At 36.6% G+C, this 19,470-nt stretch overlaps 1 protein-coding gene across 1 annotated transcript in view; it reads right to left on the reverse strand.

The window, feature by feature from the left end:
* Positions 1 to 19,470, reverse strand: part of CFAP61 (cilia and flagella associated protein 61) — a 338,893-nt gene that overhangs the window by 215,452 nt on the left and 103,971 nt on the right. The window contains exons 14-15 of the mRNA XM_027840405.1: positions 4,943 to 5,069; positions 990 to 1,067 (exon numbers count right to left, since the gene is read on the reverse strand). Coding sequence (XP_027696206.1) covers positions 990 to 1,067; positions 4,943 to 5,069 — 205 coding nt within the window. The remainder of the gene's footprint in view (positions 1 to 989; positions 1,068 to 4,942; positions 5,070 to 19,470) is intronic.

Consider the following 19,470-nt stretch of genomic DNA (forward strand, 5'->3'; position numbering starts at 1 on the left):
TACAACCTGCATTTTTGGGAGCTAGTACCCACAGGACAAAATCACAGATTCTTGAAGTAGGTACAACTAATTAGCCTTGTTTTGATTGGCCTAATTCTGATCCCTACCCTTCATCTCCTTTTATCTAGTCTTTTCATCAAGGCTTTTCTGAAATCACTGGGAATGAAGGACTCATCTATATTAATTGTGCTAAGGGAAAACAAGGTAATGGTTCACCAACCTTGTCTACAGTTTTCTTTGCCAGCAATGCACTCACTTAGAGAAGAGGCAAATGTGCTGTGTTTTCATTAGGTATTTGACTTGTTCCATTGGCATGTGTGGCTGACATGCCCGAAATGTAGAGAAAAGGTGTGAGGGAATGTGAGATGGAATGTTAATTGGAAAGAATCTACCTGTATTTCTTCATACCTATGTGTACATATCATTTTAATCACTTGGCTATTCATCTGTTAAGTACTTCTTGTTATTTCCTACATTTTTAAACATAACTAAAAAGACCTGGGGGTTAAAGAATGCAAGCAAACGGAATTAATCTGTGTTCAGTAGAGATGACCTGAGACAAAAATGTAAAAGTGCCCTAGACTGTTTTCAGCACCATCAGCCTTCCCTTTCCTGTGCAGGCATAAGGCATTGCCTAATTTGCTATGCTCCAGATCCAGTTAAGACGGGACATATTTTTGTCTACTTCAATACCATACCCCACCTTTTTTTCAAACTAACAAGTATGTTTTTAAGCATTTTTTATTAAAACATTATAGGAATGGACCTAATACAATTTATCTTTTTAAGTTAACAAAAAGATTTGAAGGCTACCCAATTTATAAACAAATTGGACATAAGCAATAACAATTTATATGCCTAAGAAATGGAGTCCTATTCACATTAAATTTAAAACAAAACTTGGAAAGGTATAATTTCATTACCTCTTTGTGTTAATTAATGTTAAAAATAATAATCAAGCAAATGAGTAAAATTTAAAAAATATTTACCATTTCAGTTCTGATGACAGAAACCCCAACTATCTGATTTAAAACTTCAGCAACAAATGTCTGTACTGTTGTCCCATCCTGAAAAGATGTCAATAGATTGTTAGGTTTTAAATTTTTTTATTATTAGCTAATAATAAATTATTTTAATTCCTAGCAAAGCTTCAACTAGTGATCAGTCTTGGACTTAGACCAAAATTATTTGTTTAAAAACCTGTTAGGGCAAGGTCAGCTATGTAGCACAGTGGATAGAGCACTGACCTTGGAATCAGGAGGACCTGAGTTCAAATCTGGCCTCAGACACATGACACTTAACTAGCTGTGTGACTCTGGGAAAGTCACTTAACCCCAATTGCCTCACCAAAAAACAAACAAACAAACAAAACAAAACAAAAAACCTGTTAGGGGAGGGGAATGGGAATCCTCAGAGTCATAAGATTTACTTTAATTGAATATCATAAATATTGATGAGGCATCTTCATGAACAGGGTAGTGCCATGTATGATGTTCTCTTCTTAAAGCTTTTAAGAGAAAGGAAAAGCTTTATAGGGTGATTAGTCAAGCTTTCATTTCTTTACCTACTGTAAACTTGTCTTCATTGTTATGGGGAAAAAAAAGTACTTGCTTAAAGCATAATTCATTGGAAAAAAGATTTAAGGCAAGAAATTTAGGTTTAAATCCTTCTCCTTCTTTCCTCTACTTCATAGCTAAGTGACCTTAATTTTCCTCAATCTTAGCAGTTTCATCTGTAAAATGGAGATATTGCCTTACCTTTGCATAACGGCAAAGGTATGGATTAGATGACCTTATGAAGTGCTTTAATACTGTTGAAGTCTCTGACATTGTTTGACCCATTGTAATATGAATATAAAGACACAACAAGGTGTTGCTTTGGGCAGCTTTATTCTTAAAATATAGGGGAAATGTGGGCTTCGAGGACAATAACTTTGTCATCTAGGCTTTGACTTGTCATGCCCTTCTGCAAAGGAGTGTAGTTTTCATGTTTTCATGACACTGGTCATGAAGGTTTCATGACACTGCTCTCTCCTGGTTCTCTTTCCACCTGTCTAACCACTCTGCCTCAGTCTTCTGCCTCAGTCTTCTTGGACATGCCCGTTAAATACAGGTGTCCATCAAGACTCTATCCTGGGACCTCTTCTCTTCTTCTTCTATACTATTTCACTTGGTGATCTCATCAGTTTCCCTGGATTCAATTATCATCTCTATGCTGTTGATTCTCAAATCTATTTATCCAGCCCTAACCTCTCTCCTGACTTCTAGTCACACATCTTCAACCATGATTTGGACATCTCAAATTGGATGCCACATAGACTTCTTGAACTCACACATCCAAAAACTGAACTCATTATCTTTACCTGCCAAACTAACACGTCTTCTTAATTTCCTCGTTACTGTAACAGAGCACCCACTATGCTCCCAGTCACCCAGCTTGCAACCTAGGTGTGATCCTTAACTTGTCACTCTCATCCCTCATACACAATAAAGTTGTCATCATGTCATTTCTACCTTTATAATATCTCTCACCTACACTTCCTTCTCTCCTCTACCACAGCCACAATCATGGTGCAGACTCTTATCACCTCATCCTGGAATATTGCAAAAGCTTGGGGATGTTTTTTATACCTTAAGTCACTTCCCATTCCAGTCCATCCTCCACTCAGCTGTCAAACTGAACTTCCTAAAGGGCAGGTCTGACCATGTTCCCCCCTCCTTACCTCTGTTCAATAAACTCCAATGGCTCCATGTTCCCTCTAGAATCAAATATAAAGCCCTCTGGCTTTTAAAGCCCTTCCTAACCTGAGCCCTTCCTACCTTTCCTGACTTCTTACACTTTATCCCCATTCCTCACGCGCACGCGCGCTTGCGCGCACACACACATACACACACACACACTCTACAATCTCTCCTTGCTCTCCTTGCTGGCCCTCATACAAAACAATCCATGTTTCCTGGTTCTGGGGGATGTCTATCATGCCTGCAATCTTCTCCCTCTTCATCTCCACCTCCAGGCTTCCTTGGCTTCCTTCAAATCTTAGTTAAAGTCTCTTATTCTATAAGAAGCCGTTCCTCATCTACCTCTATTCTAGTCCTTTCATTCTGCTGTTTATTTCCAATTTATGCAGCACATTGTTTGCATATTATCTCCCCCATTAGACTGTGTGCTCCTTGAAAACAGGGACTTTCTGCCTTTATTTGTATCCCCAGCGCCTGCCACAATACCTGGTACATAGCAAGTGCTTAATAAATGCTAGTTCACTGACTGACTAATACAAGATGAGTTCTTTTAGCACATCTCTGAGTCTATTAGATAAGAACAACTGAACAAAGCCTAGAGTGGCCCAGGTGAAGATTAAGACTATTCTTTTGACTGCCTCCATTTGGTGCTGATTCGAAGTCTCTTTTTTCCAAATGATAATCTCCCTTAGACTTATAAAATTCCTTGCAACTCCCTCTTAACCCCTGATTGTGATCCTATGTCCATAAAACACCTTTATGTGAGCCCTATTGCACCGACCCCCCAAACAACTAATTATAGCAGGTAGCATTTATGTAAGTTTGCAAAGTACTATAAAAATATTATCTCATGTTGTCCTCACAACAACCCTGGGAGGTAGGTGCTATTATTATCCCCATTTTAGAGACAAGGAAGCTGAGGCAGACAGACATTAAGTTATTTGCCCAGGATCACTCAGTTAGTAATTATCCAAGGCTGGATTTGAACTCAGGTATTCCTGACTCCAGGTCTATCACTCTATTCATTATACCTAGCTGCCATAAAAGCTGTGTTGAGACTGGGGCTACAAAGCCCAATTCACTCCTAAAATCTTCCCAGTGCCATGCAAAGGAATCTCAGCAAAAAGAGGGGCCAAGCAAGGAAGGTAAAATACCTTCGTCTTCCTCCTGGCCCACATTCTTCACAGTATATCTGCCAGTAACATAAACAAACAAACAAACAAAAAACCTTCTGAATGTATTCTAGTCAGCCCAAGACCTCCCCTACATATACTCCCTACACTAAAAATTGATTTTATATTCTTGAATAAATTATAATCTAAATATGGCACAGGATGGTGCTACAGAGCACTACACTAAAAGGAGAAATTTTTTAAAAAATTCTATGCATTATTTTAAATTAGGCTAATTAATTCAATTGAATAAGCTAGGTTATTAGTGCTGACACAAACTGTCAGTATACTTCCAATAAAAGCCAGTTACTTTCATACAGAAAAAAAGTTCAGATGTAGCTACTTCATAAATGTTATAAAAGGGACCAGATAAAATATTATGAATGAATCAATGTAATCCACTACATGGCAAAATAACACAAGCCATACTTTCCACTGATATTGGGTTAGTCATGTTATGTACATACTACTTTCTTCAAGATGTGTGCCTTGCATTCATTCTTCCAAGAGGTCTTGAAACAGTTAAAACACAGTACAAAGGAAGATAATTAGGAATCAAGAGGAGAAACTATTTAAAGGAAGTAGATGAAAAAGATGCTATCACGCACCTGAGCCTAGAAGAGTACCACATCTGGGCACTCAATTTGGTTCTAAGTTTCCTGGAATCTACAGTAAAATGAAAAACATCCCACATTACGTAGTTTACATTTCCTAGCAATAGAAAGCATATGAATTTATTTGCAAAGCTGAAATTTTTCCCAGAACTAAACTCAAGCAGGAATTTATTGCATGGGTACTTGTATAAAAGATAAAAAGGAGCCAACTTCAGGTATAAAACTATAAAAGGCCATCTTAAGATGCAACATTTCTAGTGTATGGGCAAGTTACCCCAACTGTATTTAAGAAAACAATATTAAAACGAAAAGCACATTTAGTGTTCTCCTTTGCTAATGAGCATGCATTACTCAGGAAAGAAAGTGGCATCATATTGTAAAATAAAACAATCAATTCTGCTAATTGTGTACTTACTGGATCTCTCCGAGCCATATTATATTTTGCAAAATCCTCCATTATGTTTTGATTCAGATTAAGGGTTCTGATGAGATTTTTAACATTAGGTACATCATTGGTAGTTGCTAGTCTTATATTAATTGACCTAGTCAAAGACATAAAGGATAAAGTTTTTAAGACATTCTTTAAAAGAACAAAGAAAATATGTATTTCCTAAAGATTTTCTTATAATCACCATATATGAGATATGGAGGCTCAGACCACAGCTAAAAATTTTAAGTAGAATTCTAATCTTTCATATTTACATACAGTAATTTCAGATAAAGTTTCACATTAGAATGATAAAAAATGTTCCCTTGGACTTTATTTCACCATATAATAAACTGAACCAAATTCTCCCTAGAGCCTGATAGTGAGGTAAGCTCTTGGAAGTCATACTAATTTTTTCAGGGTGCTGTGACTAGATAACATTACTCAGCACCAAATTTTGACTGGTCAACCCTTAACCGTGTTGAATCTTAATACTAGAATGTATCTTCCATAATGTCTCATTGTGGCATAGAAGTGACCCCAGATTCATGAAGATTATCTAAGTGGTGAATAAGCTCTGGCATCTCCTAACAATCTGGAAAAGGTAAGTACAGACCAAGAAATGTACTGTATGTATTTCTATAAGATAAATACTAGCCTAAGTCCAAAAAAAGATTCATCACTAGAGGACTGGATACCAGATTACATACATATACATACATACATACATACATACATACACACACACATATGTTAACCACAAAAAATCTTGGAGAGGCTATGATCTGAATCATCACTGGAAATACCCACACAAGATGAAATCATAAATCCTTGAAGAAGTTTCATTGTATACTTCAAAATTTTAAATATAAGGATGCATTTTCCAAGAAAATATATTTATCTATAGTTGGCTGGTAAGAATACTATCTCTCAATATCACCCTCACAACTTTTAAAGGACAGTAAAGAACTTAGTTCTGATTTTCTACATAACAAAAGGCCAAAGAGAAAACTGTCATCAGATTATTTTTAAATGCCAAAATAAGCACATCACATTGATAAACCTTAATTTCTTCTTTCGAATTTGATTCAGAGACTTTGGTCAAATTTCGTGAATAAAACAACAATATAAATCTATTTTAATTCCATTTCATACTCTATTTCTAACCCTACTTCATACTCAAAACCAACTATGACATTTTTTACTCGTTTGCATATTTTCTTTAGTGCATAGGACTTTTGTATTTACACATATATGATATATTCAAATCAATGAACCACTGCATTCTGTAGAGAAGATACAAAGTAATTTTTAAGGCTTTCATTTTAATTACATAGTCAAATCAGCTATCAATAGGGTCCAAATGCACTGAGTAACAGTGTGACTTGCTTTCTTTAGCTGTGTAGATCAGATTTTAGAATATAAAATTCATTAATTCATTCATTACACTCATATTCACTGGGTACTTCTTAAGTATATCACCACTCTTGGATGATAGGGGATCCAGAAGAAATACATACTATGAATTCTGCCTTCCAGAAGCTTACAATCTAGTTGGAGAGAAATGTCATGAATACATGAGGGAATTAAATAAAAATGTAAGATAGTAACTGCCAAAATGAATGCTATAGGCAGTAAACAATCCAAGTGAATATTCTTCCATACTGAAGAACTGCTAGAAACTTTAGCAATTTGAAAAAAGAGTCCAAATTAGGGGCACCGGTATTATGTGAGTGTGTGTGTGTGTGTGTGTGTGTGTGTGTGTGTGTGTGTTATCTTAGGACAGATAGGCAACGTACCTGATGGAAATACTTAAAATTTGATTTCTGAATTTTATGCCAACTTGTGCAACTTGGAGCAAGTTTTTTTTTGTCCTTTCTGGGGCTCAGTTCCCTCATCTCTAAAATGGGGATGCTGTAACTAGTTTTGATATCATTGGATTCTATTTGAAAGTAGATGGGAATATTTATTTAAAGCTGGAAGAAACCCTGAGATGCCATTTAATACAACTCTCTTCTTTTCTATATCAGGAAACTGAGACCTAGAGAGGGGAGGTGACTTGATCATGGTCACAAAGGTCACTAGTGATAGCAAGACTGAGATTTGAAGCTGGGTCACTAATTCTAAATCCACTATACCTTTCACTGTACCACAATGAAATCTTCCACTGCACCCACCCTAAAAACGTGTTAATACCTGAATTTAACCAAAGAGTTGGTAAGAAGTTGAATAAATTCTGTTATTGCAAAATGATCTTATTTATAATTTTCCTTCTGAGAGAATATAATTTCTTATCTAATCTAAGAAATGTCTCTTAAATACGTTAGCTGATTCTAATTTACTGTGGGTATATCATAGAGAGGAGATAGAATTTATAAGTTACTAAGAGTCCATCAAAGAAAGCCAAATAAGAAGAAACCTTAAGCTCTTTAATATCTCTCATTTAAGGGAAAAGATTATCATGCTTATAGTTTACTTTACATAATGTGCCAAGAATCCATTCCTTTTATTTATCTTTTGACATAATGCCAAAGATTCATAATCTTCTTATTATTTTGTTTTTTAAACAGGTAGTTTTGTTCCTACTTCATAGATTCTTAAGTGCTCTACAAAAACAATGGGCTAGAAATACTGCAAAATGTACTTGTGATTCCACTTTTAAACCATTTTATTATTCTTTTCCCTAGGAGTATTAAATCACCATGAGATAAAATGAAAATCTCTCAAAGATATACTCAGTCATATTCCAAAAGTTTAGAGCTAACATTTTCAGAGAAATTTGTCCTAAGAGACCCAGTAAAGTGCCAGAAGAAGAAGGAGGAGGAGGGGGGGGAGGGGAAGAAGGAGGGGGAGGAGGGGGAGAAGGAGCTAACTTAGTTCTAGGAAAAAAAAGAGCCAATAAGGTAAATAACTGAGATCAGAAGAGTGTGATAAAGCATTTCCCTACAAATATTGTAATGCCAAGTCAGTAAATCTGAGTGCTTTTGGAGAGTGGAAGAAACGCAAAGTTGACTCAACAAAGAAGGATTGAATGGAGTATGATCATATAGATAGATAATACATAAAGATACAGCATAGCATAGCATTTACACTTACTTTAATCGCTTTCATGCAATCTCCTACATGTCTAAATCCATGTATATGAATGTACAGATATATGTAGATACAGACATATGTGTACCTCTATCTATTAAAACTTTCACATAAAAAAGCAATTAGAAAATGTTCTTATTGACCTATTTGGGAAAGAAATCTCATTTTTCCTTCTTCCTGATCCATCAGGAACCTGCCACGTCATTATGACAAACCAGAGTAAACAGACAAATTGCCTTTCAGACAGAAAGTATGTGTGTGAATTCCTTGAAGTTCACACGGAACAACTATTAACAGAAACATCCTCATCATGCTTGCTTGCCACAGTGTCCCCAGGAAAAGAAGTCATCTATGGGCTAATATCAGTTCAACTTTTCGATCTAAGCTATATGAAGCTTTGAATTATACTTAGAGGTAAACACTGGGCAGTGTAAAATTTATTATATTGTCTTTATTCATATTTGAAAATCCAGAAACAATCAAGAATTCAAAAACATTCCTAGATGGTAATGGAAATGGCAAAGGGTAGGTAAGTCCTTCATAATTTGGGGTAAACTAATTATTTCATCTAAGCCAGATAAGATATTTTGTATAGTGGCTAATGTTCAGTGGCTAATGTTCAGATAGACAGACAGGCAGACAAGTAGATAGGTGCTAGACCATATGAATACAAAAGTGAAGCAATTCATGGCCTCAAGGTATTCACATTCTACTAGGGGAGATAAAATGTGTGTGTACGTGAAAATAGGTGCACACTACACACACACACACACACACACACACTCACCACCCATATATAAAGCAGCTGCATTGTAACCTTAGGGGCAGTAGGGAAGGCACTAGCAGCTTCCTGCAGAAGTAGGTGCTGAAATTGAGTCCTGAAGGAAATTTAAGATTTCCCAAGAAGTTTAAAGAGGGAAAGCATTTCTTGCATGGGAAACATCCAGTGTGTCCCATGGTACAGAGAAGGAAAATGGGGTATCAAATACAAGTAGCAGCAGACTGGTATGGCTGAATTATAGCATAAGTAGAGAGGTATAAAGTGTGTGTGTGTATTATATATAATATTGTGTATATATACATGATGAATCCACATATATGAAATAAATATATAAATCTAAGTATTTATATGCATGTATGTTTATATATACATACATATCTGAACATGTCACTCTACAAATACTTTATCTGGTATAGAATATTAAAGTCATATTATTTTTTTTTTAAATTCAAGAACCCTATATATACATATGCTATATATATATGTATACATATATAGTACACATACCACCTATATATAGTATATGCTGGTATATAATCATATAAATTAAGTATACATATTACATGTCCTCATATAAACACATAACTAAGTATATATATATATGAACATTAGCCATTGTATGGACATTTTATCTCATATATAAAATATTGATTTTTTAAAACTCGGGAATCATATATAAGTATGTGTGTTGATTGCATGCTCATGTACAATACAAATTAAATACATATATACATATGCCTGTTGGATGTGTGTGTATGAACAATACTGTATAGATACTTTATCTGGCTTAGATGAAAAAATTAGTTTACTTTAAATTTTGAAGGAATTATCTATCCTTTGCCATTTCCGTCACCATTTGGAAATGCTTTGATATTTTCAATTGTTTCTGGTTTTCAAATATAAATAAGGACATTGTAATACATACAAGTACTCTATATCGCCCAGTGTTTACCCCTAAGTATAATTCAAAACTTCGTTCAGTTTAGATCCAAAAAGTTGAATCAATTTTAGTCCATAGGCTACTTCTTTTACTGGGCAAGTGAGCTTGGTGAGGATGCTTCTCTTAATAGTTGCTATGTTTGAGCTTCCAAGAATTGGTACATACTCTTTGTCTGCAAGGAAATGTATCAGTTTTCTCTGGTCTTGGTAAAAAAAGTAGTGGCAAGTGGATTAGTAGGAAAGGAAATTAAAAGGTAGTGTTTCTTTCAGTATTATGGAAAGGACAACCAATGAGTCTAGGACTTTGAGTCTACTTGGGTTTTTCCTTCCCGGTCATTCAGAGCATTGTAGTGATGAAGAATCTTCTGGCTGGCTAGAAGGCCTAAAGATTCATGAATTGCTGAGGTGGAATTCAGTATACATGCTTATGGAGTGATCTGGCCCTCAATTGGCCCTTTAGCTTTTCTTCCTGGTGGCAGGTGTGAGCTGCTGAGTAGGGGGAGGAATGATTGCCTATGACTCCCCACCTCAATTTCCATGTGTCTGTCAGCACATTACCTTGGTTTCTTTTGTGCTTATTTATTCCTGATATTAGGGGAGGTGGAAAGGGAAGAGAATAAGGATGTATTAAATACCTGCAATGTACAGGCACTATGATAAGCACTTTACAAATATGACCTCATTTGAGCCTCATAACAACCTAGTATTAGCGCATTTGATCCTCACAACAATTAGGCCCATGAGCATTCTGAGAGGGTAGTGCCCAGGTGAAAAGGAGATCCATCAGAGCTATACAAGTTCCCACCAGCAGCCAGAGTCAATAGCAGATTACACCAGAGTGATGGTGGCCAATGACCAAGGACGTGCTTGAAGACAAAGGTGGAAAGACAGTCCTCCTTACGACAGTGGCATCATCTATGTCATGATCTCTCATGATGGAGAGAAATGTTGGTTATGGAATCCAGAAAAGCACTGATCCACCAAGCTAAGCAAAAAGCTACACCTAAAGGGAATTTCATGAGGATTCCATGCAAGGAAAAAAACCCCAAGATTCCTGGTGGTATCTCTTAGTCACATGTTTTCTGTAAAATATGTACCTCACGGCTATTGTACTTTCAACTTAAGACCACTCTCCCCCCTGGAATTTTGTGAGTGCAAAGAGAGAATGCCCCAGTATTGGAGGAGTGAGGAATTGTTTTATAACTACTAAAACCCTGAAGATAGCAGTACTCAGTCACCCTCTGGGAATCCAACCCACCAATGTGAATGGGAATTGGGACAGTGAATCCAAAAGCAGTTCTATACTAGAGATGTGTCAATAGGTAGATTTTCTAATTGTTTTTTATGTAGAGGCTACCCAAAACATTAAAATCACTTTTTCTCTCATCTTAGAAAGTAAAAAGCAAATAGATTCCTGATTTAAGTAACTTTCCTTGAACAGTATTACAAAAATCAAATTTTTAAAAGTGCAGGAGCCAATTTATCATCCTAGAAAACAATGCAAGAAAATTTCTGAAATTTAAAATGAAACTCTAAACCCACATTAAATCACCCTCTTCATTTACTGTGGAACTAGAAGGTGTATGAGATAAGGAGATGTTACTAGTAACTATAGAAAGCTTATTATATGCCTTAGCTACAGAAAACCCGTTGGGAAATATAATGACTATAAAACAAAGCACTAATTATATTCATCTTCAAGATCTGGAATACTTAATTAAAATGAAATTGATTTTTTAAAAACTATGTTAGAGTTAGTGTTCATTGTCTGATGTTCCAGTGACTATCTTTTCAATCTTAATCATATTGTCAGAAAAATTACAAAATACAGATGTATTAATTAAGGGTTTATGAAATGCTTCATTGAATCCTTAAAGGTAGATGTCTAAGACTGAAAAGAGATATGTCTACTGATATGCTCACATAGTGAATAAATATTTATTAAGTACTTACTATTTGGCAAGAATGTGCTAAGCACTGGGGATACAAAGAAAAGCAAAAACATAGTCTCTGCTCGCAAAAATCCCACACTCTAATAGAGAAGACAACATGCAAATAACTATGGATATATAAGATATATATACAATATAAATGTGATGTAATCATAGAGAAAAAGCATTAGCAATGGGAACAGGAGGGAATGTTATTTCAGAATGTAATATTTGAGCTTGTTTTGAAGGAAGCCAGGGAAGGTGGGAGACAGAGATGAGGAGGAAGAGAATTCTAGGTATGAGGGATACCCATGGAAAATGCATGAAGTCAAGAGATAGTGTCCTATGAGAGGACAATTAGCATTTGTTAAGCTCCTACCATGTGCCAACTATGTGTATTAGGCTTTGAGGATACAAAAGCAAAAACAAACAAAACAAAAAAGGACACTCCTTGCTTCTCAAGCAGCTCACAGTCTAAAGCAGGAGGCAACATGAAAACAACTATGTATAAACAAGGTACATAATCTCATAGGGAAGGTTCTAAAATTAATGAGGACTAGAAAAGGCTTCTTGCAGAAGGTAGGACTCTCATTCTCCAATTGATAAACCATCAAAGGATATGAACAGGCAGCTTTCAGATGAAGAAATTAAAGTTATCTATAGTTATATGAAAAAATGCTCTAAATCACTATTGATTAGAGAAATGCAAATTAAAATAACTCTGAGGTACCACCTCACACCTATCAGGCTAATATGACAGAAAAAGATAATGATAAATCTTGGAGAAGATGAGGGAAAATTGGAACACTAATGAATTGTTGGTGGAGTTGTGAACTGATCCAAACATTCAGGAAAGCAATTTGGAACTATGCCCAAAAGGCTATAAAATTCTGCATACCCTTTGATCCACTACTAGCTCTGTATCCCAAAGACATCATAAAAATGGGAAAAGGACCCATGTGTGCAAAAATATTTATAGCAACTTTTTTTGTGGTGGCAAAGAATTGGAAATTGAGGAGATGCCCAACAATTGGGGGATGGCTGAACAAGTTGTGGTATAATTAATGTAATGAAATACTTTTGTGCTATAAGAAATGATAAACAGGTAGATTTCAGAAAAACCTGGAAAGACTTACATGAACTGATGCTAAGTGAAGTGAGCAGAACCAGGAGAACATTGTACACAGTAACAGCAACATTGTGCAATGATCAACTATGATGATAAATTTAGCTCTTCTCAGCAATACAATGATCCAAGACAAGTCCAAAAGACTGATGGAAAATGCTATCCACACCCAGAGAAAGAACTATGGAGTCTGAATGCAGATGAAAGCACACCATTTTCCCTTTTTTGTTTTTTGTTTTTTTTTTCTTTCTCATGGTTTTCCCTTTTGTCCTGATTCTTCTTTCTTAATGTGACTAATGTATAAATATGTTTAATATGATCATACATGCATAACCTATATCAGATTGTTTGCTGTTTTGGGGAGAGGGAGGGGAAGGAGAGAGGGAGAAAAATTTGGAACTCAAAATATTATAAAAATGAATGCTGAAAATGATCTGTACACATAACTGAAAAAAATACTATTAAGAGGGGAAAAGAAGATAGGACCGTAACTGAGACTTGAAGGAAAAGAAAGTATTCCAGACATGCAGACATAGAGAAAAACCTGAAGTTGGGAATAGAGTGTCCTATGTAAGAAACAATAAGAGGATAAGTAGTGCTGGATCATAGAGTATTCAAACAGGAAAAGAATAAGAAGACTGAAAAGGTAGGAAAGGGCCAGGTTATAAAGGATTTTATATTTGACGCTAGAGGTTAAAAGGAACAATTGGAGTTAATTGAGGAGGGGAAGTGATACAGTCAGATATGTGCTTTAGGAAGATCAATAGAGGATGGATTGGAATGTGGAAAGACTTGAGGCACAGACATCAATGAGAAGGCTATTGCAATAGCCCAGGCATAAGGTGATGATGACCTTCACCAAGGTGGTGGCAGTGGTGGTGACAGTGTCATAGAAGAAAAAGGGATATGTGTGTTTGTGTATGTATGTATATGTGTGTCTATATCTATGAATCTGTATACATGGATATACGTTTATGTGTGTGTGTGTGTGTGTAGACACAGATATCTATATATACATATACATATGTGTGTGAAAGATGTTGGCAAAGTAGAAACAAGAAGCCTTGGCAATGGATTAGATATGTGGGATGAATGCAAGTTGAGAATGACAGCAAGATTTAGAGAATAGTGTAATGGTAGTACCCTCAAAAGTCATAGGGAAGTCAGGAAGAAGGGAGGGTTTGGGGCAATAAGATAATGATTTCTTTAGACATGCTATTAAGATTTCTGTAAGACATCCAAATCACAATGTCTAATAGGCCGTTGGAAATGTGAGACTGGAAATTAGTAGAGAGGTTAGAACTGGATAAGTAGATCATAGAATCATCAGCATAGAGATAAAAATAGAATTCACTGAAACTGATGAGCTCACCAAGTGAAATAGTACACAGGGAGAAGAGAAGAGGGTCCAGAATAGAGCCTTGGGGATACCCACAGTTAGCAGAAGTAATCTGGCTGAAGATCCAGCAAAGCAGACTGAGAAGGAGCTGTCAGACAGAGAGGAGGAGAACCAGGAGAGAACAGTGTCGTGAAAACCTAGAGATAAGAGAGTATCAAAGAGAGGAGGATGATTAAAAATGTCAAAGGCTACAGAGACATCAGGAAGGATGTGTATTGAGAAAAGGTCATTAGATCTGACAATTAAGAGATCATCAGTGGCTTTAGAAAGATCAGTTTCACTTGAAGGATCTGTTAAGAAACCAGAGAGCAGAGATTTAGAAGAGTAAGAGAGAAAGTAGAAATGGAGAAGAGATATAGGGAAATAGCTAGCAAGGATGGGCACATCAAGTGAGGGTTTTGGGTTTGTTTGTTTGTTTTTTTTAAGGATGGGGGAGCCATGGACATATTAGCAAACAACAGGGAAAAAGCCAGCACATAGGGAGAGACTGAAAATTAGTGAGAGCAGAGATGATAAAGGGGACAAATTAGTAAAGAAGACAGGAGAGATTGGGATGTTTTGTGCAAGTAGAGGGGTTAACCTTGGCAAGGAGAAGACCTTTTCATGTGAGATGGGAGTGAACAAGGAAATAGTGGGGAAAGACATCTGAGTGGTGTAAGATGAGGGTGAGGTGGAAACAGAGCACTCAGAGAATGAGCTCAATTTTTTTTGGTGAAATATGAGGTCAAGTTATCAGCTGAGAGGGTTGCAGAGGAGGTATTACGGTGGGCCTGAGGAGAAATGAAAAGGAGCCCATATCACAGCTCAACTTAATACTTATTAAGGGTCCATTATTTGTGGGGCATTATGTTAGGCATTGGGCATAGAAAGACAAAACAAAAGTCCCTGTTCTCAAGGAGCTCAGATTCTTCTGAAAAGAATACAGAACATATAGAAATAAGTATACAAACAAGGTAATGTGAGGAATGAGACAGCTCTAACAACTAAGGAGGTGAAAGAAGGCTTCATGGAGGAGGTGGCACCTAAGCGGAGTTAGAGATCAGAATTAAGTTACTACAACTCCAAAATAGAATAGACTCATCAGATTTACACAAGTAAAAAAAATTTGGCATGCTCAAACAAATGACCTTGTGAGTAGTCAAAATTCATCCCCAAATAATAATTTCCCTCATCCCTCTTTACACGCAATTTTTGCTTTAAGGGAATAACTCACAAAGCTGTCCCAAGTAGTTCCTCAATTACCTCCATCATTTACACATTTGTGTCAAGGATCACTTAATCTTTTGGAGCCAGAAAAATGATCCATTAGTCTTCATCTGAGCTGCTTACCTTAGGTTGTGGATATTTGGTACACATAGGACAGGACATCCACTTTTATAATCAATCCCTTGCCTTTCAACATGCATCTATCCCCTCTTATGAAGCAGTCCTACCTGTGTGCTTTGGCTCAACATCCCAGGTCTCTTCTAAACAGCCCTTTTAAAAAAATCTATTTATGATACTATGCCCACCTTAAAATATCATCTCTTTTCACACTCAGACTCATCCCAGTCTTACTTTCCTTATTCCTCCTGTTCTCTCCCTGACCTTACCTCCTGCTTCTTTCTGCTGTGGTTTGTGACATGTGATCTGTGAACAAACTCCCTTTATTCTAAATGCATTTTTCTCCCCTTCCTTCCAACTTCTTGCCCTGCTTTAAACATAACTGTGTGCTGTGATGCCCTCTTTCACGCAAGCTGGAAAGTTAAGTGTCAAAAAAGGGACTCAACCACAATGAGAAGATGAAGGCCAGGCATGTGAGTGGAGATAAGAAAATGGATATCAGGGCAGCCAGGTGGTGCCGTGGATAGAGCACTGGCCCTGGAGTCAGGAGGACCTGAGTTCAAATGCGGCCTCAGACATTTACTAGCTATCTGTGTGACCCTGGGTAACTCACTTAACCACTACTGACTCAAAAAAAAATGGATATCAAAAATGTGGAGATAAAGTCGATAAGACTTAGCAATTTAGTGTGGAAAGTACAGCCTACTTAACACAGTTATTAAGCAGTAAACACATTAAATTAAATGAGACTTAATACAAACTGATAGCATTTCATTGCACTACACATGAAATGGAATATTATAAGTACATGAACTCTGCTGATTTCCCAAACCTGAGTCTGAGTTATTACATGATTTTGATAAACACCTGTAAATTCCAGTAATTGGGGAAAATCTCAGCAGCATGGCAGCTTCATGGAGGTCATGGAGTCAGGAGGCGGTGGGTTCAGATCCCACCATTAACAGTATTTAGCTGTATGACCATTTGGCAAGTCACTTAATCTGAGCTTCAGTTTCCTCAACTGTAAATTGGGTGTAATGATACTTGAAGCATTAATCTCATAGGCTTGTGACAATCAAATGAATGAATGTATGTAAAATCACTTCCCCATTGTCTCTTCAACATGGCCTTGTTCTCCAACCATTTCTACTCCCACCAGAAACTTGGATTCCCTATAACAGGACCCCTGGCTGTGATGGATGGGCTCTCCACAGGGCTCAGGCATTCACATCACTGCTAGGCAGGCTCCTCACCTTGCCTGCACCTTTTGTAAGTGTTGTGTTTCCCCTCTAGAATATAAACTCCTTGAAGGGAGGGATTGTCTTGCTTGCTTCTATTTGTATCTGCTGGACTTAGCAACATTGCCTGGCACACAGTAGAAGTTCAATAAATACTTCATTTTTAAATCTCTCTCTCTGTCTCTGTGTGTGTGTCCCTCTGTCTCTCTCTCTCTCTCTGTCTCTCTCTCTCTCTCTCTCCACCGTATAAATGTCAATAATCTCTTAACCTTGCCAAAGATGTCAAGAAGTCAGTCACTCAACTTGTATTTATTAAACATCTTCTATATGCCAGGTGGAGGCAGCTAGGTGGCACAGTAGGTAGAGTGCCAGGCCAGGAGCCAGGAAGACTCATCTTTCTGAGTTCAAATCCAGCCTCAGACATTTACTAGCTGTGTGACTCTGGGCAAGTCACTTAACCCTGTTTTCTCAGTTTCCTCATTTATAAAATAAGTTGGAGAAGGAAATGGCAAACCACTCTAGTATATTTGCCAAGAAAACCCCAAATGGGGTCACAAAGAGTCAGACACAACTGAAATGACTGAACAACAACAACAAATATGCCAGCCACTGTGCTAAGTGCTGAGAAGGGACTTTTCTTATCCAGTTTAATAGGGATGAAGGGATCAAGTAAATAGGATGGCAGATATAAAAGGGGATAGAAAAAAACAATCTGGTGCTTTTCAATTCAAAGGAGGCACAGCTGTATACTAGAATCTTCTTGTATTTCTCACTAAATGGAAGAGAATTCAATACAGGACAAGTCTATCATAGACTGACCCTATTCAAGGAGACCTTCTCATTAGAGGCACCAGAAGGACTTCACTGAAAAATTTTCACTTACAACATGGCCCTGCAGAACGTGTTACAGTGAGATTCTAGTATAGTTTAATAGGTGTGAATGAAACACCAACAAGGGAGCAACTCTAACAAAATAAAATCACTTAGGATAGCAAAACACACATGCAGAGAACAATTTTTGTATACTGGAAATTATTTATAACAGTTTGGTTTGGAACAAATCTCAATAAATTGAAGTTGATTTCAGAATTCAAACAAAACCAGATTTCATTGAATGCTATTGGATTCATAAATTAAAATTAAATGAAACAAAACAATGAGAGTTTTTAAAAAGACAGAAGCATGCCCCAAAAGGAAACTGAGGCATAGTTAAGTGACTGATCCAAGTAGACAGTAAATGACTAAACCAGGGTCATACCATCCAACATTAAAGCTTTAATTCTTACTGTCTTGAAAGATTTTTGTCTCTAAGCAGTCTCATTTTTATAAATCAATTTTATTAACATATTTTGCTTTTATATTGCCCTCATTCTCTAAAATACCCTTCCCTCTCTCCCTACCTAGAGAGCCACCTCCTATAACACAGATTTAAAATAAAATTAAAAAGTAGTTCAGCAAAATTAATCAAAACATCATTCAAATCTGACAGCATATGAAATGTTTCATGTGTATGGGTTCCCTAGTTCCTCAAAGAAGAGAGGGAGATCAAAGAGCCCCTTTTAAAATTCAAATACCCTTGAGAAGGGATATGATTTAGTTCCTCAATTAATGCTTAAGTATGAATTGACTGACAATTAGACTAGAGAAAAGATGGGATTTAGAATTAATATTTTAGGGTAGGTAAAAAAAACCTAGGAGAAGAAGAAAGAAATTGGGCTAGCTAATGGAGGAGAGTTTGGGGGAAGGATAAAGATAAACTCACTTCCAGCTAAATTTTGACTATGACTAAATCTAGCTGTGCACACCAAAACCCATCAATCATGACAACAAAAGACTAATAGAGCTTAGAAACCACGTTAGCCAGGACACACTTCAACTCATTGCCAAGCAGATAAAGTAGTCAATGGCAACACTAGGTTACAATGTAAACTTTTGGGGGATAAAATAAAACCTTATTGAAGAAGGTGGTGGAAGATTATGAGTGATGTAACCTCATACAAAAAAAGAGAGAAGAAGCAGTGGAGGGGAAAAAATAAAATAATAGAAAGCTTGTCAAAAGACCAAACTAAGCCAAATCAAAGATGAAATGAGGACAATTCCCCCTACACACACACAAGCACACACACACACAAATGAAAAAATCTGTAAAGATTTTCTATGACAGACTGTTTTCTCCATCAATTACATAGAGTCACCAAAATTGAACTCAACACTGTAATTCCAACGTGTTGCACAAGGAAGCAGAAATTGCACTAAACAAAGTAAAAATGTGAAAAGCAGTTGGATTACACCAGCTATCCATAGAGGAGTTCCACACTGGAGGCAACACAATTTTAAAAGCATTTAAGGGATCAATTCTCAAGATATCTGAAAGAGGCGACTGTTCTGAACTATTGGGAAAAAATCATAAAATTTCTTATTGTAAAAGGAGGAAAAAGCAGCTAAGAAAATAACTGTCAACCCATATACCAACTTTATAATCTCCACAAAATCTTGATAAGAATAATTTATGTACACATTGAGGGCAGAAGGATACAAGTAGTCTTTCAGAAATGGCATTCAATGACCAAATACATCTTTATGATTACATAATTGAGGTACAGAGCATGTTGGATCCTGCTATACTAATTGTTACAAGAAAGAAAGAAAGAAAGAAAGAAAGAAAGAAAGAAAGAAAGAAAGAAAG

This window comes from Vombatus ursinus, unplaced genomic scaffold (genome assembly GCF_900497805.2).
Source record: "Vombatus ursinus unplaced genomic scaffold, bare-nosed wombat genome assembly UNPS02014841.1, whole genome shotgun sequence".
Classification (NCBI taxonomy): domain Eukaryota; kingdom Metazoa; phylum Chordata; class Mammalia; order Diprotodontia; family Vombatidae; genus Vombatus; species Vombatus ursinus.